A 27,364-nucleotide genomic window follows, 5' to 3' on the forward strand; every position below is an offset into this window, starting at 1 on the left:
CCATACACACACACACACACACACACACACACACACACACACACACACGCATACACCACTATTATCTGTCTTAAGAAAAAGAACCAATAATAACCAAGATACCCTCTAACACGGGCACAAATTTATGGCTCCAATTTTACTGCCAATTAAAGCGTTTATCGTTTGACACAATATTAACTGTCCTCAAAGGTTGATTTAGTAAAACTTCCAAAACAGAAACTTTGAGAAAAAATCAAGGAGGTCTTCAAAGCGCCATATCCGGTTGGACTCAGAGCAGTTCCCATGGGAACTGGCAAATGAGCGTCTACCCAGCTTCACCCCTCCAGCTAAGCGCCGGGAGAACACAGTGATTATCGATCTGTCTGAGGGGTGAACAGCTCAACCAATCAATGGCTCTTTGAGTCCCCGAAGCATTGTAGGAGAGAGGAGGGACGGTGTGCATGTGTGCGGGCGGGCGGCGTTGTAGTGGCATTGGCAGAGTGATTTCTGTCCAACACAAATCACCAGCTTAATTGACGGGCTTGAAATTGGTTTAAAAGGCCTGTTGCCCCCCGCCACCTTGTCCCTGGCTGGCATCAAGGCAGATCTCCGCTTACAGGTATTAGTGTCATTATCCCCACCGGAGATGGAGTGAGGAGCCAGTCAGGGGCTGAGCAGTACAGGACTGCAGCAATCAAAACACTTCACAGCCTGGTGAGGTACAGTTCACACATTTCACCCTCACTCACTGCCTTAGTGCTGCATGAGCGAGTCTAACTGTTACAGCTAAGTGTGCAAGCACAAGGCACATACTGATTCAATTAAGCAAAACACAAAACCACCGAAACTGAAATATTATAGTATAATTTTAAACACGAATTTTAGAATTAATATTTGTGCTGAAATAATCAACCAATTAATCAATTAGATAGGTGACAGAAAATAAACCGACAACAATTATGATAATAAAATAATTGTTTAGGTCATTTATGAAGGCAAAACGGCAAACTTGCTTCCACAGCTGAAATGTGATGACTTGTATTGTTTCTTGTTAACATTGTAAATTGAATAACCTTAAACCTGCAATAACATGAACGCTATGGAGGAACACTATCATTCATTTGGAGTTGTGTTTCTGGCCACCTGGTGTACGAATATTCACTCTCTTTTAGCTCTTCTTGAATTTTAAGGTATTAAACACTACTTTGTTCACCAACTAGTCACTAACTTTGCCTGTGTCTCTGCCATTTGGTGCTGAGCAGGTATTGTACAGTAGTGCAAAGCGAAAACAGCTGCCTCTTAAAGCTGAAGATGAGCGGTGAGAGTGAACCAAAAAAGTAGTTGTTGACCAGACAGCTAAACAAAGAGAGGAATATTGAATTATGTTGATAAATAAGTTATAAACATAATTTCAAGGAGAACTGGTTTTCATACAACCAAGGTATAATTTGATTTATTTTATCATGATTCCTATCTATACTAATACCTTTTCCCAAAAGCACTAAAAAGACGGGTCAAGAAACATGAACAGAAGAGGTTCATCAGAGGTTTTTAAAAAAACAAAGTTACAAACTTATTTGGAAGAGAAAAGGAAAACAAAAAGTAAAATTATAACCCAAACTTTGCTGTACTTACTATTCTATCCTGACTTTTCTGTAGTGATGTCGCCATGTTCCCAGATCTCAGTTACTTTGGTAGGTACAGCATTGTAACTAGGGCTGACCCCTCATAGTCGAAGTTTCGATGCTTCGATGGGCACAGCCTGATTCGACTGCAGTCTATTATGTAGCCTATAGTGGCAGAGAGATAGAGCCCCAGCCTTACCACTATTGTGTCAAGTTGTCCGCACCTCGTGGGACATTCGGATCATTTATCACCATTGATGAACTACACAAAGCATATTATATTGTTTTTAAATAGTACTGGAAATAGACCCACGAGGAACTGCGACGTGCATGCATTTGTCGCCCGCACGGCACACACGCAAAACTCTCCTCTCAAACACACACTGATTCGACTATGTAAATTGTTAGTCGGGGACAGCCCTAGTTGTAACCAATAGAAATCTGGCCAAACCTATAAACCTCTAAAATAAGACCCACATTTTCTTTCAATTGATTAATCCCAAAGAAATGACAACAATCTGTGTACAAACCAAACAGTGTGTAGTGTGAGGAGCCTATAGGCTTAGTGAGAAACTAATGTTTAGCTGTGGGCCTTCTTCTACAATCTAAAAGTCACACACTGATCAAACTGAAGGCCAATGATGGGCTCGCCCTGTGGAGTCGTCTAAATAATTAACCTGCCTTTAATTAAACCTATAAGTGGGCAAATGACCCCGGGTACCTGGAGAGTGACGGGGGGCAGAGGGAGAGGGATTTGGAGGGGAAGGTAGAGGGGCATATGTGTGTGTGTGTGTGTGTGTGTGTGTGTGTGTGTGTGTGTGTGGTGTTGGAGGAGATATATGATTATAACAAACAAGGAGGTGCAAGTGACCTGATGAGCACATACGGCAGCACAGCCTGGCCAGCTCATTTTCTTTGACATTTGAGTGGAGGCATCACTGCAGGAAGTGACTGTAAGGAGGCAGATATGGAGGCATCTGACTCACAGGACTGACTGGCACTCTGAGGTCCATCCATCTGAGCCCAGGTGAATGAGAGGAGAGAGGCCGATCAATAAGGCAATGGTTTGATAGAGTGTTTGTGAGTGGCTGCATTTCCAGCTATTGAGCGTTCTGCGTTTCTAATAAGAGGGAAGATTTATAATGGCAGCTAACTAATGACTGAGCACTTGAATGGTGAGTTGACACTCGGAAAACCTGGATGTGATAACCAGTGGAGCAAGCCTTGCATTGGAAAAATAATATTTTAAAGGCACTGTATGTAACCCAAATGTATACTAAAAGTCCCAGCAAAAAACTGGAATCTCACATTTATTGGCAGATTATGTAAAACACTGATAAACACAAGGAGACAGTTATAAATCTTTTCTAACTTGACCGAATTGATGAATATATATTTTACATTTATGTGCGCTGTAAAAACACTGGATTGGGTCTAACCATAGTTTTAACCCTTAAGTCTCCCATTTAGCATTTTTAAGCAGTATATAAACATTTAATAAATGTTTTCTAACACACTATCATGTAGGTGTAAGCAGCTATAAGAACATTTTTAATGTTTATTAATGTGCAGTATTTATCAACAATTTTACTATGAAGACATGTACAACTGTGTTTAACTAAATTGTCATTTATTGTCTTTTTATATGTTTATTTTTATTGTGTCTGCATACAACTACATTATAGTGTTGCCCTTTTAAAAAATGTTTTTATATTAAATTTCACATTATAGTGAAATCCAAGCTGTTCACTAATCGTGATGAATTTACAGATGATTTACTCATCATCTAAAAAATACATGAAGAAACAATCATATGTAGTGTAATTAGTTCTCCATTTCCTACATCTCCAATTAGGTTCCCAGTAATGTCCGACTTCTATGCTCTAATTCCACCAAATATAATAATAAGACATGGAGCATCAGATCTAAAAATGCGATCATTTTCATCAGCCTAATATTGCAGAAATGGGAGTAAGATGATATTTCTCATTGGTTACAGTGACAGCACTCGCATTTAATCAAATTAAATCTCAAGAAGCGTGTCATGCCAAAGCCACACACAACCACACACACCCTACGTACTCTCACACATGCTTCAATCTTCTCACATGCCTGCACACTCTTAGGCTTCTCTCTTTTGCTTCTCAGTGGCACAAGCACTCAGAGATGCAATCAATCACACCTTTACTCAGACACATGCACACATGCGCAAATACACCCACAGGGCAAAAGGTGCTCCAGTTTATACTGGACCAATGATATCCATTGTCTTACCCATCAACCTCGTGGCATCAGAATAGATCACTCTCTTCCTCGCCATTAAAGCAAGTGTCAACACCAACGCATGCGCCTCTTTTTAAATGGTAGTAAAGAGGAAATTAATCTCTCCCTGGGCTGCCGTGGCAGGATATTAATGTAGCAGCTTCACTCATCTCCTCATCTTTTCTCTCTTTGCCTGATAATCCTCTCCTCATCAACAGCATATGCAAACCTCAGGTGAATGAACAGAGTAATTGATAAGGATGTGCAACTCCCATCACACATCTTCTCTTCTTTTTTCCTTTTGTCAATCCCACAATGCCCATTGTTGCAGGTGTGTAATTTGTCAATCCTTCAACATTTTAACAAGTTACTTTTTTATGTTGATGTCAGGAGAGGGGAAATCAGTTGGTTTGTTAAAAAAACTCTAACTATGTAATTAGACCAAATGATTCATAATGAATTACTATGTGCAAATCTCTGATATTACCCCACTCTACTTGCTTAGTGATCACAACAGACATCCAAAACAACTATGATCTACAACAAAACAAGCATATTCCCTAAGAATGAGGCCATCTCCCTGTGGGTCAGTCAGAAACAAATATGTCACCTTGTTTGGATCTGTAATTACATCTCCCCTCCTGGGCTGATCAATATCATTTTTGAAAATGCCACTACAAAATCTAGCAGTGTGTGAGATTTCTCAAAACCTAAAAAAATAATAAACAAGCAAACAATTAAATGTGTAGTTTATGAAAATGATACAGTGGTGAAATACATAATTCTCTACATTTCATGTTGCATGTTACAAATGAATTGGTGTAACTGTGAGAGACAAAATTCAATAACTTTATGGATAGTGTTCCTATCATTCCTAAGTGCATCTTCACCCAGAATATGCCCCCTGGGTATAGTAGTAGCTGTTTTTTCCAGAGCAGAGGAGCCTCCAGTGAGAGCCGATAAAGCAACATGATTCTTATCTGAGAATTAACCCATGTACTGCTCCCAGAGTTGACACCCGCCCGACATAGCAGGGTGCGCCTGCTGTGTGGACCCTCAGGGAGACAAATGGGTCTGATAAAGCTAAGCTCATTATCTGTTACTGACACATCGGTCAGGGGTCAGGCCTAATCTGAGCCCAGAGGAGCCCGGCCGCTTGGCCACTGCGTGACCTGGCTCTGTTACAGCCCTTAATCGGATCTGAGGTTAATGTTCTGCCTCTCTATGAGAAAAACAGAGGGGGAAGCATCTCCTCGCCTCACCGGGAGAGAAATAAACACCCTCTTGCTCTCCCCGGAGATCCAACACTAAGCCCACACGACTGAGCCATGACTGAGAAGAAAAAGAGCCTGACGCAAAATAAATATCATTAACCTACAATTAAAATCCTGTTCTCTGTCCTGACATCCTTTATTGTTCTCATATCTCTGTCCAATTACAACATGCTGGAGTAATTACGGCTGCATTAAAAAGTAATGAAGTTATATGAGCAGGGCCGTTTCCACAGGGCAATCTGACAGACGGTAGAGAGGAAGGAAATCACTGAAGCTGGTAGAGGACCTGCTCATCCCTGCCCATGAGGTGAAATGTCAACCAGATGACTCTGCAGCACCCAGCAACATCCACAATCAGCTGCTTCTCCCTCCTGGCAAACTGCAATTAATCACTCTGCCTCCAGGGTAGGCATTATTTTTTTAGCTTTGTAACTGGTCAACATGATCTGGTAGCCATGGAGACAGGGTCTTGCCCAGAGGGCATGAGATATAAATGGCTGCCTGGTCTTTGTAATGTGTGTTAACAGATTTGAGTCAGTAACACACACTCATGCACTGGCCATGGCTAAGGCAACAGAATTACTAATACATTTATATCTGTGTGCATGTGTGTGTGCACATGTTTCCGTGTGTTGCTATGTAAACACACTTTAGAATGGACAATGAATTGCCTGTGAGTGAGGCTGTTAAGCGAGGGTCAGAGATGAGAGCAAGGCAATTTGAGGTTGGAAATGAGTGATGTCCTTTCTCATTTGAGTGCCACAGAGGCCTCAGCCTCTCAGATGCCACTTCCTCTTATATGTCAACATGCTCCTTGTGTTTCAGCTATCATCTGTTGTGTTTGTCTCTCAGTACATTGAAGAAAGAGAGAGTGAAAAAGAGAAGAGCAGTAAAACAACTGTGAGCCACAGTGATTCAGAAATGAAATATCAGCCCCGGCCTGTGAAAAGGACGTAATCTCCCTTAAGAGGAAAAGACAGCAGATGAAAAAGACAACTATGAGGGAGAAACAGGGGAAGACAGAGAAATAGGGGAGTGAAGGAGAGAAACAAAGAAGAAACAGAGAGTGGGAGAATATTGTGGCGCTGGGATAGATTGAGCTCATGTCTGAGCTGCTCCACACATGAGTGGAGATTTGACACTGACACAGTACTGGTCCTGCTGGTCTGAGAGCTGCACAGAGAGCTGTGGCTCTGAGGCAGACTCTAATATTCCCTTGACAGAAGACGGATAGATGGATGGATAGAGGGAGGACAGATTTCTGGAATAAGAAATCATAAAATGACAAGTGGGAAGTAAAGGATACATTAATGAGTGGCCAAATAGGACCATGGATAAAAGATGAGATGGGATGATTTCATATTTTTTAGTTTTGCTGTATTAGTATAAAGTGCAGACAGACAGGTCAAATGGATAGCAGAGCAGGAGTTGACAAGGTTCATGGGTCAAATATGAACCAAGAACACTACAGTAGCATTTAAGGTGCTTTAACCAACTGACCTGGACTAGCCATCTTATTTCCACATTAAATGACAAAATACAGTATATAGTTCATAATTGCCCATGACATAGGAGCATTTGATCTGACGTCTCTATTAGCAAGGCAAGGGAAGGCAAGTTTATTTGTATAGCACATTTCAACAACAAGGTAATTCAAAGTGCTTTACATTAAACATAAAAGCAACATAGGGAAATTGAAAAAATACACATTAAAGGTGGATTAAATGGTGAAATAGAAAATAAAAACAGGATTTAATAATAATAATAATAATAAACAGGGTAAAACAGGACAGTAAAAGTTATAGTGCAGTGTACAATCAGGGTTAAAAGAATTAAATGGAAAATAAAAACAGGCTGAGCAAATAATTGAGTTAGTTATTTTGAAAAGAGAATAATACTTAATCTACTCTCTCTAGCTACTCGGGTCCATAGCAATCTTTGGGTCCACTGAAACTCCAAAAACCCTCGGACACTACAGAGAAACCAGGACATGTCTGTCCGCAGGCCACTTTGATCCAGTTATACTCTGGTCCCGCTTACGCGTTTACAGGTGGACAGAGGGTCCTGCAAATCACTCAGGCACAAGATTTAAGACCACTTAGCAGCACTTAGCAGGACAACTTCATTTGTCAGTGCCTTCCAAAATTGTTACAAAAAAAGAGTTTTATGATGAGACACTGCTAAGTTTGGTTAGGTTTAAGCACTAAAACGACTTGGTTACGGTGTGGGAACAAAAGGGGACTGTCAGTTCACCCAATGCGGACTTTGTGTGTCAAAAACAACATACTACAGTATTTCCTCCTTTGGTCCACAGACAAGAGACACAATCCACCAAACGGCACTGAGACTTTTTGTTTTTGTAGGTATTTTTTGTAAAAAGGATGACACTGTCCTTTTCTTAGGAGGACAGGTTTTGTGTGTCCAAATTATTGATATACAGGACCAATATACAGAAACAGTAGAAAAAGTGTTCAGTGTTTCTGCATCCTTAAAACAGGTCAGCAAGACAAAAGAAAGTAAGAAACAAAGGGCAAACCATTAAACATAAAATGCCATTGAGTGTCTCAAATTATACATACACATAACCGCACCTGCTAGAACAGGTGCAATACTGATGGCTAAATTGATTTTTAATATGGGCACCGTTTACAGATGTGTTGAATAAAGTGTTTCCTGTTTCATTCTAATTAAACATGGACCACACATATATTTATTTAGAGATCTGTGTACATTCACAGAGTAGCCCTTGTTTAAGGGCTTGAATGTAAACTGGTATGAAACTTGTGGATTAATCAGTAACTTGAGAGGACCTTAGAAATACTGACATCATGCACCAAATTTTACCAGTGACACACCTGACAAATGTTTGATTCACAACCAGTGAAACTTTATTTATTAATGTAACTGTTCAGGTATACCTTCTGTAAATCTTATCTTCCTACATTATGGTCTGTTGGTATGTAATTATGATATAGAACACAACATTCCTTTAATTTTAATGTAATTTATTTGGGATTTGTTTTGCCTTTTCATTTATATAAAAATACCATAATCATTCTTTAAAACCCCAACATGTATAAAATGTAGCCTATGTAAAATGTAAAGACTTCATGCCATTATAAACAGCCCAAATATCCAAAAGTATCACACAAAACATGACCTCTGTGTCCTCAATAGCAGCTACAGACTTACTCAGAATGGATTTGATTCTAATGGATTTATTCTGTATTGTATCTTCAAACCAAAAGTGTTAGTCTTCCAGTATTGTCTTTTACATGCCATGTGATGACATAATGGTCATTTCATTTCCTGCTTTATTTTATTTCTAGCGACACTGTCTGCGGAAGAGCATCAAGCTAGAAACGTGTTGAAGACCTGCCACTCCAAGCCAACTCTCTGACTCTGTTGTGTGCTCTTTTACATTTTTGTGCATTGAACAGCTTCAACTTTTATGTGAAATTATTGAGCTGAAATCTTATTTATAGGCTGCAATGTGTACAAGTTCAACAAAACAATTAGATAAGAGGTTCAATCTGTTTTGATTGTTGTGTTGTTTTTATGCCAGTTCTTTTCCTCTCGCTTTTGTAGGTTTGCTGGCTCCTGATGGAGGACTTGAAACATTACTGAGGTATAAATGAGGGAATGTCAGCTAGACCTGTCATTCCACACCTGGCACCATCTTTTATTACTGAAGATTGTTTGGGATGGAGCAGAAACAATTTCTGACTAACAACACACTGATACAATACAATGAGAGATTTGCAATAACGACAGCACACATAATGACTGGGATTGGCAACACAGGTGAGCAACAATGGATTCTTTGATAAGCATCAATCAAGCTGCCGGTCCTCCTGGGGCTTTGATCGAATGGTTGCCTGTTGCTGTTGAGAGGCTGGTTGGATAGAGGTTGGCTGATAATGGGTTTCAGTGGATCACAAGAAATGATCCCCTGTTGAGAGATGGAAGACAGGAAGGAGAAGAGGATTGGAAGAGAGAGCAGCAGGGCAAATGAGTAAGAGAGAAGAGAAAGGAAAGGATGGAGCGGGTTGGATGAGGAGTGAGGCTCAACTGGGCCCTGCTTGCCTAATCCGCCGCCCATATTCCCCCAGTTCCCCGCTGGATGACCAGCACACAGACAGCCAGGCACTATGACGGACACTCTCTTCCCCTAATGAGTCCCAGTCACAGCTGAACACACCGCTGTGCTTTACAGCACCAACAGCGATGCCTGCCACCATGAAAAACGGACTGCCTGCTACAATCACAAACACCACAACAAATACACAGAGTCAAATGGGGTAGTCCTGCAATATATCTATAACATAATTATGTTTGTTTGTGTCTTTGAATATGTGTAAGATGTGTTTTTTCAGCTTCTTGCCATTGCAGGCGACCAGGACACCTGTGGCGTGTTCGCAGCACACCCTCACTCTGCCTTGCTTTCGCCCTCTTTGCCACCTGTTCTGTCTTCTTCCCGAGTGAAGCCAGCCAAGTGCCTACGCCAGATAGCAGCATATCACATAGGCGGGCTCCTCTAGCTCCGGGGAGGGAAAAAAAATAGCTTGTATCATGGAGTGTTCACTCACATTTCACATTCACTAAATCCATTCAGTAATCTCCTTATGTGTGTGACATGGCAGTATCAGAGAAGGTTGTTGAGGTAACTGTCAGGGAATTTGATGCGAGTTGTCTTGTCACACTCTCTTTGGCTCGCTCCCATCACTCAGCCCGTTGTGCCCTGAGGGGCCGCTGACAAGAGCAGTATCGGCAGACAGAGGAACGGGGGCGAAGATGTCCTAGAGGGCACTTACTCAAGATACAGGAGTCCGGACGCAAACCTGTCAGTTCACATTGGAAAGGCATTCATGCACATTCTGCTCTGGCTTGTGGAAACGGTCTTTGATCAAATAAGTAGCATTGATTTTGCGGTGCGCAAGTCTTTGTTGCTGTATGTATATTGATTTTGTCCATCTTTGACATGTCAGGCAGGGGGTGAGCAGTAATGTGAAAAATGACTCCTTTCTCAGCCAGAAAGCCGATGAGGCAAGGCCAAAACACAGCAGGGAACCCTGCCATTAAAGCACTGCCCTCTGCCCAGTCACATTACGGGCTATTTTTCTTAAACTGGGGTCTCCTCATGCAGTTGGCACTTACAAAAAAGAATGCGGCTTAGGCCCACAAACACACACGCACACAGCACAAGCCATCCGAGCATATGAGTGTAATCTAGTCCTCACCCTGAGTCTCCTGTGGGTGTCTGTAGTTTGCTGTGCCAGTGAAATGAAAGCAGGCCTCTCTAATAACAGCGAATTTAATACCAGCACTAGTCCCTTAATGAGAGTGCCCTGTGTTTGCTCTAGGCTCATATCCGCAGCACCAGTGGGAGAGGAGGCGAGGAAGGGAGGAAGGAGGGAAATGTAGTTAAAATCTCCCATTAGCATCACCCCCAGGGCAAGCATGCACGCTCCCCAGGCGGTGGTGGGAGTAGTGGTCTGCGTGTCAAGCGTGGGGTGGCTCGGGAGACCACAAAATGCCCATCCTTGCCTCTGCACAGCTGGAGCTCTGTGTATGTTGGTGTGTGCCACCATTTATAATAAACAGAAATGACTATGGCTTATTAGAAAACAGCATGACACTGGAGAGCGGATGAGAAACAATCTTCGACAATAGAGAAGAGCAGCCCTCGGAACGGAAGGGGATGATAAATGATGTAAAACTAGATAAATTCGATGTTCCTCCAAATCATTTGATGGCGGGTGAGGACCTAAGAATAAAAGATCAAAGAAGGAAGGTTGTGGGTGTGTAAAATAATTTTTGAGAGTGTGTATGTGTATATTTGGTGGGTGCATGTAATATTACATGACATGCAAATGGGAGAGGGTAAAAAAAAAAACAAGAAGAGAAGGGAAAAACTTGCAGAGGAAAGCTACACGTTATATCCAGTCAGGTGATAGAAATATTTCTACAACGGTCAAACAATTAACTACCAATCCTCTAGCAATTAGCATGTCGGCCTTATCAAGGAACAAAACTAAACAAAAACAAACCATTGCAATCATCTCTGCTTTAATAGTCTTGGTGAGGTCCCCTGAGTGTTTACTAAACAGAGTGATTGCAGTGGAGATTTGAATATTTAATAACAGGAAGAGATTGGAGAGGAGCAGCGTCTGGGGAGAACAACAATCCGTTTGGACTCGCTGGGCAAATGAGGGAAACTAGGCTGAGCTCATTGAATTTGTCCCTGTGGTATTAATGAATTTTAAATGAATGTTATGGAATAGCCATAAATACACTTCAAAAACAGTGAGTGGGGAGTGTTTCTGAATATAGTCTTTTTACAATGAATGTGTCCTGAAACTACATCTTTGAGTATTACAGAGCGGACAGACAGATGGAAGGCTTATCAGAATTGGAAAAATCTCCAAGGTAGATCTGATAGAGACATTTGTTCTCTACCAGCTACAGTGTAAAATGCCTCTCCTCAGGGACACGTGTTTTCAACTCAATATATTTCTCAATCTGACACATCCATCATATTGTGCACTTACAGGGATCAAACTCACCTACATGTGTAGATTGGGTTTGTGTCTTACGAAAAAGTTGAGTTCAAAGTTAGTCTCTGAACTCGACAGACTCACCACACCTATTAAACATCAAAACACCACCAGTATACGACCTCAGAAATTGGAGGATCACCATGCTTCTTCAACCTCAGTCCACGGATGCGCATGTTACCATAGAAACTGTTTTGATATTTTCTAATTACGTGTGACTGCAGTCCAAAACACACATGCAAATCAACACAAATCATCCACAAAACTTCTCAGCTTTAATTAAGTCACTTTACAGGAAAAACATGTCATGTTAGAAATGTTTAATTGATTTAAAAGTGGATTTTCTTTCATAAAGCTAGATATCACTACAATATCTTTTATACAAAATAAAGTCATCATAGAATTGTCATTGGCCAAATTTGTTGTGTCGTGTAGTGGCATAAGTTGAATGTTTCATACATTTATCCAGCACCTTCAGTAAGTTTTCGTCGTCTCTCAATAACATCAGTTCGTCTAAAGGTGTGACAACTGATTTAGATTGGTTAGAGGTGTGTCCTGTGCAGTTGGCCAATTGAAGCTGGTAGTTCATTAATTATAGTGACAAGATCAGCATCACACCAATTTGTAATGGTTTTTATGTTTTTATAGTCCTATTTAAAATTATTTAGATTTTTTATAACCACATCAATCTTCATATTTTATCAAATTAGTTTTTTTAAACAACTTTTCACATATCGGCAAGGCAATGATGAAAGAAGTTCTAAGGTCTTTTACTTAAGAAAAAGTAGCAATAATACAGTGTAGAAATACTCAAAGTGAAAGTACGTATTATACAGGTCCATTTTAGAATAATGTATATTACACTATTAGATGATAATTATTGATGCATTAATGTGTCACTGTAATGCTGCAGCTGATAAAGGTGGAGCTAATTTTAATGACCTTATATTCTGGTGGTAGCTTGTGAATTAAGCCCCTGGGACTTTGTCAGGTATTTGTACCCCACCACTGCCCCTGGGGTACAAGTACCTCTGGTTGGGAATAACTGTTCTGTATTAAGTATGTAAGTAAGTATTTTGGCCTTTCTAGGATTATTACAGCCAAATATGCACAAACTCTGAGGTTTAAATAAAACACAGTTAACTGCAACAGAAAAAAACACAGTAATGTTGGCTTCATGAAAACCATACACTGCCATATGCACACATATATACACACACACACATAAATGGAGTGAGGCGATTTCTTGCAAGCCCAGTCCAGGTCTATTAGGCAGGCATCAGGCATTCGCTGTGGGCCAGGTCTGGCTGGGCTCCCAGGTTAGAGGACGTCTCCTCCTGGCCCTCTCTTACCATCTGCTCCGTCCAGAAGGCCTGCACCACTGGGGGGACGAGGGGGAAGCTGGCCCACAAGATACAGCCCAGAGGAGAGGAGAGGGGGACACTGAGGAGCAGAAAGGGCTGGAGGTGTTCAAAGGGCTAGGCGAGGGGGGTGGAGGTGGTAGGTGGCGGGACAAGGAGGGGGACAAAGGGGGGACAAAGGGGCAGGGCAGGGCTCAAGTGGTCTGGTGGGAGTTACAGGGTTCTCTGTTACCTGTCCACCTCTGACCAAAGCCATCTGCTGTAGGGAGAGGGAAAGGGAGAGGAGGCGGACGCTTAGAGAAAAAACGGTAAAAAGATGAAAAAAAAGGTGCTGATGTGAGAACTAAATTTGTGTTCCGCATTTTGGTTTTAATTAGTATTTAATATTGTGCTCAGGCATGTCCGTTTTTCTAACAAGGCACGGTAATTGAGAAAGAGAAAGGTAATTGAGAACGGGAGGAAAAAATATTAATGATGGATTGAGTGGGTGAAGGAGTGAGGGAGAGAAACAAACGATTCTTTTCTGCATGGATATGAGAGTTTAATTGGACACTGTGCTTTCGACTGGGCGGATGCAGGGGCTGCTGCTGACACAGGGAGTTTTGGAAAAATTGGGTTTGAAACAAGAGGGAAATTTCCTTACTGAAATGAGAGATGGAGCGATATGGGAGAGCTAACACAGGACAAAGAAACAGGTCAGGCACTTCATCTGAACATTACTTTCTCCCCTCAGCCAAATCCCATTCCAAATGAAATACGCCACAGTGTTGGAAAAAGAAATTTATCACGCGATTGCATACAGGCTTCTGATCTCTCATCCACTGGCATTATAATTGACACTTCAGGAAAATGCAGCAAGAACGCCCAAGGATATAGACAATATATATCCCTGCTTGTCTGTCACAGCTATGTCCTCCTTTTGTCCTGCTCAACTGTGGCTTCCTCTGAGCCAAACACAAGGAAACAGACTTAAAGGACTGGTGAAGGTGAGGTGAGGCAGTGCTGGGAATAAAGGATGGACAGAGCTTAACAGTGGACTTACACAGAGGGCAACTGGCCCATCAAATGCTGGTTGAGTTGAAATTAAGAAACACTTTATCTGTTGTCCCTGGGCACTGACATAAAAAAAAAGAGCCCAAATTGTTTGTTGCTTGTGGCTTCGGGGTACTGTAGAATACTGTAGAATACTGAATGGAAGACTTTTTAAAGAAAATTATGTAGATTAACAATTGACTGTGAAAGGTTAAAAAATAAGACGAGCAACCAGCATCTCTGGTGACCTCAGATATCTTAAAAACAAACACAGCATGACTGCTTGATTCTTAATAACTTTAGAGGCGATCTAAATTACTTTCAACTCCACCAGCAATCCAAAATGCAAGCACAGAAATATTGTACACAATTTATCACACCATGCAGACATCATCAAAATTTGTCGGGGAGCAGGAAGCTGTCGGGGGTGTGCGCTACACCTCCAGCCCTGACAGAGTGCAGAATGACAGGACTTTCACTCACCAAACATATTACCGCAGCGCTATGTCCACCCAAAAAAAAGGAAAAGAATGGATGTTAATGATGCTCTTTGAAGGAATGATTTGCCCATGTCGTTCATTATATTAGAACAAAGACAATTGTGGCCAAAAAGCTCAAATGTGAATCTATATACTTCTTGACAGAAGTGATAATTTTCATACAAACTTTCTCCTGTTTAGTGGTGATTGAAACACATATACAACATAGATTTAAACTGTAGCCAGCTCTTGAAGTTTCCATATTTGCTATTCTAAATCTGCCTGGTGGTAGTTTCCTGTAAATATTGATGCGTTTTTACTTTCTGGTGACAGAAACAGTGATTTACTGCTTTAAGCGGCTCTAAACTAAGTTTAATGTGACTTGTTTGTCATAAAAAATTGTGTCAAAGCTCGCATCTCTTCAAAGATCCAAAGAGGCTTATGGATGGACTCAAATTACTTAGTATGTTAAGCTTCCCAGTATTGGTAAACAGTACAACACATGTTTTAATTAAAAAAGCCACAATGATTAGATTTTGCATCATGGCATTTATTATTTCTTCATTAGACATTCCCTGCTTTAATCTGTAATAGGAAAATTAGTTTGTATCAATTACAGGTGACCAAAATTTAGGGGGAATGAGGGTGGGGGTCGTAAACCATGGTGTTTAGGAGATCTATAGATAGTAGAGGTCAATAAAAGTCAAAATCAATTGATGTTGAGAAGAAAATCCACCCAATAAAATTACTTTACAAAAATTTTTAAATACTGTACAGATTTGTAGCAATCCAAGATATCCTGAGCTTTTAATGCCTAGGGTGGGTCACAATACAAAAACACAGGATCCTACAGTTCCCATACTTCAATTGTGTCGTTTTATTAAACCTCTTGCCTCCTAAATGCCCACTTCTTTCAAACCCCACACCTGCAGTTTTGTAATGCAGGCTTAATGTTAAGTTTCAAGCCCAAGCTAAAATTATTTTCAGTCTTTAGAAAATTATTTAGGTATTTTTGTGTCTTTTTAAAGCAAGCAAAAAAATGTTTTGAGAGCATATTTATCGCACTGAAATTAAAATCAAGTTTGTAATTAAAAAACAAACAAAGTTTTAATTGCTAATTTGTCTTCATTGATTGCAAGTCAAAATGTTTTCCTTGCAAGTCAGAAAGTTTTGCAGGTTAAACCTTTTTGCAAGTGAGAGAGTTTTGCAAGCAGAAAAGTCAAAGTCAAAAATGGTCAAAATATGAGATTCTCTTGGTGGGTTTGATTGACCAATCATGGGTTTGCATTGACCGCATGGCCACACCCACAATCCGACCGGCTCCAACCAACACTTAACTCTACTGGAGACGGAGTTGTTACATGTACAGGCTAGATGGAGGTAAGTTGACGTTATGTCACTCATTTCAATTGAAATGCTTTTAAATGTTGTACGGCATGATTTAATGATTATTTATATTGACTGTTGGCAAGGTCACAGAGTCTATCGCTGTCTCCTTTATTAGAATGACATTTATAACATTTAGCTAACCGTTAGCTGTCTTGGCATGAAGCTGGACTGGCAGTGCATTTGTGCACTCAGACATGACGAGCTAGGCTAAGGTTAGCTATTTATGTTTAACACATTGTACATGATATCCAGCAAAAATATTTTTCTGCGACTGTGGTAATTGAAGTTTATGGTCACACAGCATAAACTACACTTTAGACCGCTGATATTACACTGAAAATATAGACTGCTTTCTAGACATTTTGAGGCTTTGCTGCCTTGTTCCATTTTTTTCCTTTAGATGTGACATAGAAGCATTTATTACACTAATTAATTTTCCTCTCATAGTTGCAGTGTGGATTATTGGTGACAGCTATGTCCAGCATAGTGGCCAGAGAGCTGCAGAGAGCTTAGGAAGCATCTTCACCCTGCTGGACGTCTCTTGGTCTGGCTGGCTTCTCCCCTTCTTTTCCCCTCTCTGCAAAGAAAGGACACGGTGCTGGATGTCCTCGTCGTCCACTGTGGCGGCAAACTTTAAAACAAATATTTTGACAATGATTCTGTCCATGACTTTAATTCACGGTCAATAAAAGCCAGAAGCTCTGATTTCCGGTTTAGTGACAAAAAATTCTCCTGGCCTGTTTGATTGTGGTAGGTTGAATAAATGTAAATGTGAATTGTCCCGTTGATCACGGTACTGATGTAAACATTGTTTTTCAGGCGTCTGACACAGAAGTTGAGGCAACTTCTTGATAGATGGAGTTGACAAATGAGGGGCCACCAGCCTCCCAGCCGGCAGGCAGGGGTGCTGCCAGGCAAGGCTGGTGATATCCGTTTTTTAGCAACACTTCCCTGCCGTGCCACAATTAGCAGTCATTAGCAGCTCTGGGGAACGTGGGGGGTGAGGGGTTGGGGAGTGTTGAGGTAGGGGACAGACTTTAACAGCATGGTGAGAGCTTACTCTACTCACGCCTCCACAGCAAACACAGTCCTTTTGATGTGTGTGTGGTCGTGATCATGCACCGAGCAGCATGAAGTAGGCAGAAGCGCCGGAAAATAACCAGACATACACACACTGTCTGTCATGTAAAGACTGAAGCCGATGAGATGGAGTACTTAACACAGTCTAGCAATCCCAGAGGATCAATACTTAAACCAGAGTTATTACTCAGTGTATTACATTTATATTGGCACCGCAGCTCTGAAAAGCCACCCTCAATGAACCACATGAAATTGATGTCAAAGGTGACTCCGCACGAAAGGAGCATAAAAGATAATGTGGAAGCAAAACCAAATAAGAGCGGAATCTAGACGGCAGGTTAGCATCATAAGTACACTGGAGCAAACCTAGATGGCCGTTCTTACAGATAAAGACTAGCTGAATGGCCATATACAGGAAAGTGGGCCTCTGAAAGATGACATTGATGCATAGAGGGAAGCTAGAGAAGAGGAGTGACTTCTCTTTTTTTCCTTGGCAGGGGAATGACAGCTTGTCCTCTGCCATGGCCCTCCCTGGTTCTCTGAGCGGCGGGACGGCACCATCTCATCTCTCCCACTGTGATTTGTGCGTCCGATCACAGAGGCAACCACTTTTACAGCTGCTATATTGTCAGGGCTAAGCGGGATGTGGCGTGTGGAGCCACTGCTGTGTGTATTTCTTTGTGTGTGTGTGTTGGGGGGTTGTGTAGCTATCTATGAAAGGAAGACATTAATTTGCTGTATCATTTCATGCTGAGACAGTCACCGCCCCTCCACACACAAACTTTTTTTTCTGCTCTGAAGCTATAGCTCTATAGCTGGCCTGTCTGCCATAATGAACAGCTCGTGTTGGAGAACTGAATCTAAACCAGGGCCATATTGCATATTTCTGTACATGAGAGGAGGGGGGCTGAGAGAGAAACACATCAATAAAGATGACACCGTTTAAGAGGCAGACAACCTTTACAAAAGAGCGTCGGGTTTAATGGGCTGGCCGCGTGGCTCATAAACCACAACCGCATATGACTGCAACAGAGACCGAGAACCAGCTTTACTCAAGGCTGCTGAAGAGAAATGTAACCACTCTGGATGCAAAGACCGGTCTTCTTGCATGAGTCAGCCAGTTAGTCACAACTGCAAGAAATCACACAATCTAGACCCAAGGAATGTAGACCGATCAACCAGATTGAGGTAGCGATGTATCAGGTGTATACTGTGCTGTGGAGCGAACACCAACAGCTAATAACCACAATACCACAGTACTAAAGTTGCACACATTTCCCAGGGCCAAAGTGTTAGCATCATGACAGCAATTTTTAGTGTTTCATTACTTGTTTTCTGCTTTTGTGGCTACAAGCATGTCCCGTAATGATGATCAATCAAGGAAACTGATAATAAAGTCAAGCACTGCACTGTACAATTTTGTAGTATTTGTTCCCTACGTGATATTATTATATGAAACTATGTACTTACTAAGTTTGAACAGGAAATATTGTATTTTGTTCTCTTCATTTATCTGACAGCTGTACTTTGCATGTAAAACATTCAGTATAAACACATAAAATGCATTTCTATAAACACAGTACATTGAGTTTTAAAATTGGCACCAACATTAAGAAGTTATTCTTTCCAAGGCATGCTGAAAAGCTGCGCTAATAGTTTTAATGCAAAACCTCCCAAAGTTCAGTCTGACGTTCTTTTGAACCATTGTGATTTCCACTATGATATAAGATAACTTTAGTCAGTTTGAACAATGTTTGGCTACAAAGCATGAGTTTGTAATGACTGGACCACTGTCAGGTCAGTGGCATTTAAGAGGTTAGAACATTTTACCATAGTCAAGTTAATATAGTACGGATGCACCGATTTATCGAGTGAACATCGGTATCTGTCGGAATTTGCCTTGTTGACTATCTGCGAATAAGATGGCACGAGATGGGCCATTGCTAAAGCTAAAGGGATCACTAACAAGGTGATGAAGTTCATCACATTAGATTACATTTATTCATTTAGCGGACACTTTCATCCAAAGCGACTTCGGTCTGAAGCAACCGGGGGTTAAAGCATCTTGCCCAGGGCCCAGGGATACAGGGTGGGTGCGTCAAGGTGGGGGATTGATCCCGGGTCTCTCACACCAAAGGCATGTGTCTTATCCACTGTTTCATCACCACCCCAAGATAACAAGCCTTTCTCTGTGGGGGACATGGGGTTTTGAAGCCTGATGGAGTATATGGAGCCTTGCAATACATTTACATTTAACTACTTTTTAGTTTATGTTTCATAAAAAGACTGTTTTTGTTGGGCTACTTAGAAAACCATCTCTTTAAGCAGACTAAAAAGGCTTTAGAAGCCCCCCCCCACCCAAAAAGATCTTTTTCAGGTGAAAGAAGGTTATATTGAAAGCTGTTCCATAAATTTGCGAGATTGAATTTGTGCTCATTCAAAAATAGTTTAATGAAATTAAGTGCAGTTTTTTATAATGAATTTTTACCTGTCACAAAAGGGGGAATAAATAACAACAAAACAAAATAAACACTAACAAAAAAAACATTGGCATCAGCTATATTACAATCAGTGCATCCCTAATTAAAACCATATTATTAGGAAACCTCAAAAAATGTCCTATCAACAGTTTATCAAATAAATAAATTGTCAAAGGGGTATTCAACTGCAGGGATTCGTAGCGATAATACTGATGCTTCTTAAGTGCCAGATAAACATAGCTGCTGTGGTAAGTAGCTAAAATAATAATCTCTGACATGAAAAATAAAAGGGCTCAGCAAAGAAAATACATAATTATTTGTATCATGCATTCTTTGTCTCTATATCTTCTCCATTACTTTTTTACTTCATGAGCTAACTTAATGTATCATCAATGTAACACTGGTAATCTGAATACATCTTCCACCATACTGTTGTTTTCTGTCGGGTTTATGCAGTTAAAGTGACAAAACTACACATGTAACCCACACTCAAGAAGGAGCAGACTCCACTGCAAAGCTAGATCATGTTTAGTTAGATACCAACTTTACTCAAATGACCACATCTCAGAAGGCCAGCATCTAAGAAGGCAATACTATTATAAACTACCAGCTTTATTAATCATTTATAGTTATTCTTTTGAGGTTAACTAAGAAACTTTAATCAAATGAGTAGGGAGACTGTCTCAGTTTCTTTGGCCAGGGTCAGCTGAAACAGCTTTTATGAAACATACACCAGGCTTCTATAACCGCTCTGCTCAGGAATCTCACACATATGTACAAACTGTAATATTTGAAAAGGAGACAGCAGAAGGGAAAGACACGAGACACAAAGCCACTGGAATATCTACAAGTATATCACATCATTTTGATGTAAATATATGCAAATACATGCAAAACCAGACAGTGACCTCAACTCGCCAGACACAAGAGCAGTAAATATCAAAATTTTAAAGTTTTAACCATTTTTTGTTTTGCCACCTGCCAAAAACACTCAACATTTTTCTCATTAATATGCAAATGTGGGGAATCAGATTTGTGTGTTGGATTGAATTAATCCCTGCCACCCCTTCTGCTTGTGCTGTAATCACAAATTACAGACAGGCGTCTGACGATAGGCTAAAGCCTTGAATCCTGTCAGTGGGTCTTTTACCTCGGGGGAGAAATCCCAATCAACACAACTGGTCAGAAACAAAGATACGGCAGCAGCATAGTAATGTGGCACATCCGCTGTCAGTTTCAAAAGGATATTAATTCTCCCTTTTCTCTTTTCCTTATCTCTCTGTTCTTGTAGAGTCATTGTGGAGCAGCAACAGTAGGCCCATGCAGTGGCCAGTTTCCTGACATGTTCATCAGCGGCCAATTTGTTCACATTTAACAAGAGGGATGTTTGAGGAGATAAAATGCCTCTATCCTCTCAACGCAATTCCTTAAGATTTAGAGTTAGCAAGGAGGGTGCATGTCACTTCTATTCATCCTCCTTTTAACTAACCCTGTATCATGATGATTTTACTGCATGTGAATAACAGAACAAAAACTAATTATTTAGATGTAGCAGGTAGTTTCATCCAGCCTATAAGAAAGGTCAAAAACAAGCAGAGTGGAAATAGTTTTGATAAAATATAACAGGCTGTGGTTTATTAGGTTGATACTGCCACACACAAAACTAGAGCGTTAGTTTGCAATGTGTGTTTTGTTCTTTTTTTTCATCATCATCATGTATGGGCAATGCTTTGGAGAGAGTATTTCAGAAAGCACTCACTTTTTTTGATAGCTGTAACATTATACTGTAATTGTTGAGTGTTTGCCTCTGTATGTAAGCATGCGCATTTCCAGTTGCAAACCCGTTTACATGTTCAATATTGAATCTTGTGTACATCCTAAATTTAATTTAACATGTGTATTGTGTCTCCTCAGAAGTCTCTCCCAGACCCAGATGGTTGCATGATGAAATGAAAAAATGACAAGAGCATCCACCTGTAAGATGAGTGTCAGGAATGCCGGGCAGACTGCTGAGACATTCATAAGCAGAGTCACGCTGAGGAGTGAAAGTGTGACGTCCCCCGTGAACAGCATCAGTAGTTACATCTGTGAGAGAGGAGAGGAAAATATACAGGTCTCATTCAGATGACAAAGAGGGACAGACAATCTGCGTAGCGGCATTATTTCAACTCCCTTCTGACAGTACTCTAATTTAATGAGGCACACTGTGAGCGCTCGGGTGAGTCTCTGTCTCACCTTGTCTGGAGCAAGGTCAATCTGCAAACACAAGGGCACGCAGAGGAAACAATAGCAAAACAAAGCCAGGCCTTGTAAAGGAAAACTGAAAAAGCCAGATTACAAACCACCAACAGTGCAAACAAGAAAGGCCATGCTGGCAGCCCAGAATATCCCAATAATTAAACTGTAATAGCAGACAGGTTGTAAACAATGTTTGCTGTGCAGAGAGCAGTAATAGCATTTTACTTAGGAGAGGACCTGGCCAGATTATTAAATGGTGTTGCACACCTCCCCTGATGTGCTAAAGTGCGACACTACAAACACTGCTATCTTAGTCACAGTGACGACAGCCAAACAACAACAACGATCTCTTCCAAACAAACAAACAAACACACGCGCACACACACACACAGACTTACAGAGACTGTAATTCCAGCCTCTTGGCTTCACCACGTCCTTCCTCCCTCCATCTGTCTGTCACCACAGACACGCACGCCATTCCAGGCAGCAGTCGCCTGGCAACATGGCTCAGCCTCTGAACATATTTCCCAGTTCGGGTAAGATATACACTTTCAGCTACAGTGTTATTTCATTAGAACAGAGCATGTGGGTTTGTGTTTCTGCATCTCTGTCTCCAGCCACCTGCTTTTATTGAAGCCTGCCCCCGGAGTGTTTGCTGGGGGAATATTAAAAAGACGACTGCCGTTGAACGGGATATTATAACATAATTAGCAGGGGTTCCAGGCTGGCACACCGCACGAAAACAGATGGCCTGCTAATTCTATTAGCAGGGCAGAAATGACCGCATAGCTTTTAACGCTGGCAGAGCGCTCTGACCTTCAAGCCCCTGGTAATGGCCTGGTGCACAGACCCCCAAACTATTACAAGATACTTTCACTGACCCTGGACACTTCCTATTAAACCTTTTATGAATTGGAGTACAATGCTCCCATATTATTCAGTTTTCATGTTTTGTTCTCAAATACATGAAGGTTCAGATAAGAATAAAACACTTAATTATGTTTCACAATAAGTGTAGGCTAAGTGTAGTTAAGCTGAAAAGTTCTTTATTGAATATTTTGAAGTGTCATAGTAGGAAAAGCACAGGTGTTACTAATAACATCATTGATTGCTCTGTTTGATAAAATTGTCCCAGTAAACCATGACAGTGTGACAGTGAGCCAGCATGCACATCAGAACCCTAAAGCTGAATCCTCTAAATGGAATCCAGCCATCATTTACACCTGTGCTTCAAGTGTGACGTGTCAAAATGTCTTCTGTGTAAACAGCCTGTATCAGCTTCTGTAACTCAAATTAGCTGCTAAATGGAGGTTTTCCAAGTGACCCTTTTCACAGTAGACATTTTGACTTGTCATAGCAGGCAAAACACAGGTGTAATGGATAACAAAAGCATTGCTCTGCTTCACTAAATGTAATACAGCCATAAATAATGTTTATACCTGTGTTTCAAAAAATCACTCACACCAGAAAATGACTAAATAAAATGTAATTCACACACCTTTAGGAAGTAGGTGTTACAAGTAGTTTGGGGATGTAGTACCTAATTGCAGGTTATGCAGTGGCTACTGTTTTCATGTGGCTTTGTTAATGCCAAATAAAAAAAAAAAAAAGAGGAAAGCTTTATTGCTGCTGCTTTTCACTCGGTAGGGTTATATAAATTAGATCATGTGTCACAGCTCATTTGATAGCTTCTTTAATGTTGGACCTTTCATTTATCTCCTTTTCCTAAAAGGTGGTCAACAGTACAAATCTGGCAGCTTTGTGTGTCTAATTTACTTCATTCCATGAGCAAATCCCATAAAATGAACTGATTTTAGTTAGACATTCCATTGTTAGTAATGCTGGTATGACCAAAACCTTTAAAAGAAAATCAGAAATAGAGCTGGATTAAAGCTAGACACACATTAATAGGAGTAAGTTTTGATTTAGTTCAGTGTTAGATTTCTCCCATTGATGGCACCACCGCTACTCTAGGCAGATGTATTGTATGCAATCAGGCTGTCCTGTGCTTTAAATATACAGGTGCTGGTCATATAATTAGAATATCATCAAAAAGTTGATTTATTTCAGTAATTCCATTCAAAAAGTAAAACTTGTATAATGTATATCCAACGAAGGTTAAAATCAAGGGCAACTGGACTTGGTTGAAGATACTGGAAGACGTTTAGTCGTGTATACATTCATTCCACACAGACTGTATATTTCAAGTGTTCATTCCTTTTAATTCTGATGATTATAACTGACAACTAATGAAAATCCCAAATTCAGTATTTCCCGAAAATTAGAATATTACTTAAGACCAATACAAAAAAAGGATTTTTAGAAATGTTGGCCAACTGAAAAGTATGAGCATGTACAGCACTCAATACTTAGTTGGGGCTCCTTTTGCCTGAATTATTGCAGCAATGCGGCGTGGCATGGAATCGATCAGTCTGTGGCACTGCTCAGGTGTTATGAGAGCCCAGGTTGCTCTGATAGTGGCCTTCAGCTCTTCTGCATTGTTGGGTCTGGCGTATCGCATCTTCCTCTTCACTATACCCCACTGATTTTCTATAGGGTTAAGGTCAGCCGAGTTTGCTGGCCAATTAAGAACAGGGATACCATGGTCCTTAAACCAGGTACTGGTAGCTTTGGCACTGTGTGCAGGTGCCAAGTCCTATTGGAAAATGAAATCTGCATCTCCATAAAGTTGGTCAGCAGCAGGAAGCATGAAGTGCTCTAAAACTTCCTGATAGACGGCTGTGTTGACCTTGGACCTCAGAAAACACAGTGGACCAACACCAGCAGATGACATGGCACCCCAAACCATCACTGACTGTGGAAACTTTACACTGGACTTCAAGCAACGTGGATTCTGTGCCTCTCCTCTCTTCCTCCAGACTCTGGGACCTTGATTTTCAAAGGAAATGCCAAATTTACTTTCATCAGAGAACATAACTTTGGACTACTCAGCAGCAGTCCAGTCCTTTTTGTCTTTAGGCCAGGCGAGACGTTTCTGACTCTGCGTCTTGTTCAAGAGTGGCTTGACACAAGGAATGCGACAGCTGAAACCCATGTCTTGCATACGTCTGTGCGTGGTGGTTCTTGAAGCACTGACTCCGGCTGCAGTCCACTCTTTGTGAATCTCCCCCACATTTTTGAATGGGTTTTGTTTCCCAATCCTCTCCAGGGTGCGGTTATCACTATTGCTTGTACATTACTTTTCCTTCCCTTCGCCTCTCTATTAATGTGCTTGGACACAGAGCTCTGTGAACAGCCAGCCTCTTTAGCAATGACCTTTTGTGTCTTGCCCTCCTTGTGCAAGGTGTCAATGGTCGTCTTTTGGACAGCTGTCAAGTCAGCAGTCTTCCCCATGATTGTGTAGCCTACAGAACTAGACTGAGAGACCATTTAAAGGCCTTTGCAGGTGTTTTGAGTTAATTAGCTGATTAGAGTTAATTAGCTGATTAGAGTGTGGCACCAGGTGTCTTCAATATTGAACCTTTTCACAATATTCTAATTTTCTGCGATACTGATTTGGGGGTTTTCATTAGTTGCCAGTTATAATCATCAAAATTATAAAGAATGAACACTTGAAATATATCAGTCTGTGTGGAATGAACATATACATTATACAAGTTTCACTTTTTGAATGGAATTACTGAAATAAATCAACTTTTTGATGATATTCTAATTACATGACCAGCACCTGTATATCCACCATCATATCTGTTTTTATATTCTTTTATTTACTTTGGGATATGATCAACAGTGTGAAGGTCTGTCTTTCACTGCTGAATATTAGACTATCTATGCAGTGTGAGATTGAGAGATAGAGGGATTGTGTTGGACAGTCTTACAGTGGAAATTACTTTGTTATATGTGTGTTTCTAAAAAAGAAGATAAATGAGGCTTTCTTTCAACATGCTTCACTTTGTCTCCATCAATCTGCACCAGCATCTGAAAACACAGTTCTTGGGTTCCTCACGTCATATATTTGTAGCTGCTGTAACCCTAATGTGTTATTTTATTGTAGGAGGTGCACATATGGGAACTGAAATTGCAAATTACTTTTTTCATATTCCGCATGTCTAAATGGTAGACATTTTGAATTATTAATTTGTATAAAAGGTAAGATAAGGTGTAACCACATGGGTTCATCTATTTAGCATCAAAATGGGCAGTGGAGTTAAACATAACGCCACTCTCATTCCTGGTTCTTAATATGATTCGTCATTTCTCTATTCAGTTTAACATCGCCATTATGGCGACAAAACACTAAAATTACTGCTGCTCTGAAGTGTTATCAGAGCATAAACTGTTATATATTACATTTAGAAAAAAAATATATATATACATTTTTATTACAAAACCACATTCAACCCCGTTCATGTTTATGCATTTTTAGCAGGACAGTCTGTAATTTTGGTCAAATCAGTTTGGTTGATGCTGAAAGTTCTGAATCAGTACAATTTCATAGAAGCCATGGAGCTAAAGCAGCTGAATGCCATTTGACTGGCCACATCCAAACCTCTGCTCTGCCCCGAATACTGAGTGGAGCCTCAGCCTCTGACTGTCATTCTCACACCCACTCACTTTTCATCTTTACCTCAGCCTCGACGTTCTCCCTCCCAGTTTCAATATGCCGTCCTTCATCCTTCATTTCTCAGAAGATTCCATTTACCTTCTCTATATATTTCACTGACACATTTTCCAGCCCTTTTTGCTCTTTCTTTTAGCCCCCACCCCCATCCTCTTGCTGTCCCTCTCCCTCTAAAGCAATCATCCTTCTTCCTTTCTCTCTTTATTTACATGACACCAAGGTTCTCTCACAGGCAGGTGCGGATGGCAAAAGGCAGGCTTTTACAAAACGGTTTGCATTTAATATCTTCCCCTTGCTTTTCATCACATACCAAGAGCTTCATAGCAGAACTAACAGTCCTCTCATAATCGCATTGTGCTTCTGTAAATATCATGGGCCCAGTCTCATCTTTATTTTATTACCACCTCCATCACTTCAGACCCCCATTGTGGACCAATATCATTTAGGGTAGAGGGCCAGCCAACGCAAGTCTCATACCATCTACCCCTGCCCTGCACAACATACTGCATGTGAAACACAAAGGACTTAAAATCCAAAGGAATATTATGTTTACATTTAGTTTAACATTACATACCTAAGCAGAACAATACTGTGCAAATATACAACCTTTTGTTCAGGAGTCAATCATTTGAGAATCTGTCTGTGCCTCAATGGTAGAATGACATTCACTCCTTTTTATATGCATATTGGAATAAGAACAGGTAAATTCTGCGCAGACTTCTGCTCAACTTACAAAGACCTGCAGAAACACAAACACTTGGAAAGCATTCTTATCTTTCCATGGTAGAACACATCATTTTCTGGATGAATTGACTGTATACTGGGTGGCTGTGGCTCGGCAAATAAAGCGAGTCATCCATTAACTGCAAGTATTCTTGAGCAAGACACCGAACCACAATCGCTCTGGGTCTGTGCCTTGCATGGCAGCTAGCAGCCATCAGTGTGTGCATGAGTGAATGAGAGGAAATTTGTAAAGCACTTTGGATCGAAATGCAGTCCACCATCAAAATCTATTTAACAAACTTC

At 40.8% G+C, this 27,364-nt stretch overlaps 1 protein-coding gene and 1 long non-coding RNA gene across 2 annotated transcripts in view; one reads left to right on the plus strand and one right to left on the minus strand.

Annotated features, from left to right (window-relative positions):
• The first annotated feature begins 15,876 nt into the window (after positions 1-15,876).
• On the plus strand, positions 15,877-18,452 carry LOC119893445. Its single transcript, XR_005442806.1, has 2 exons — positions 15,877-16,708; positions 17,536-18,452. It is a non-coding gene; the product is annotated as an uncharacterized LOC119893445 (long non-coding RNA).
• Positions 18,453-21,122: 2,670 nt separating this feature from the next.
• LOC119893448 (speckle type BTB/POZ protein) overlaps positions 21,123-27,364 on the minus strand; it is a 122,035-nt gene continuing 115,793 nt past the window's right edge. Inside the window, exon 11 of the mRNA XM_038705671.1 lies at positions 21,123-21,603. Within this exon, the coding sequence (XP_038561599.1) occupies position 21,603 (1 nt within the window). The 3' untranslated portion in view covers positions 21,123-21,602. The remainder of the gene's footprint in view (positions 21,604-27,364) is intronic.

The sequence above is a fragment of the Micropterus salmoides genome, unplaced genomic scaffold, assembly GCF_014851395.1.
Source record: "Micropterus salmoides isolate LMB-PRFRI ecotype aquatic unplaced genomic scaffold, ASM1485139v1 Ms_hic_scaffold_10, whole genome shotgun sequence".
Lineage (NCBI taxonomy): Eukaryota > Metazoa > Chordata > Actinopteri > Centrarchiformes > Centrarchidae > Micropterus > Micropterus salmoides.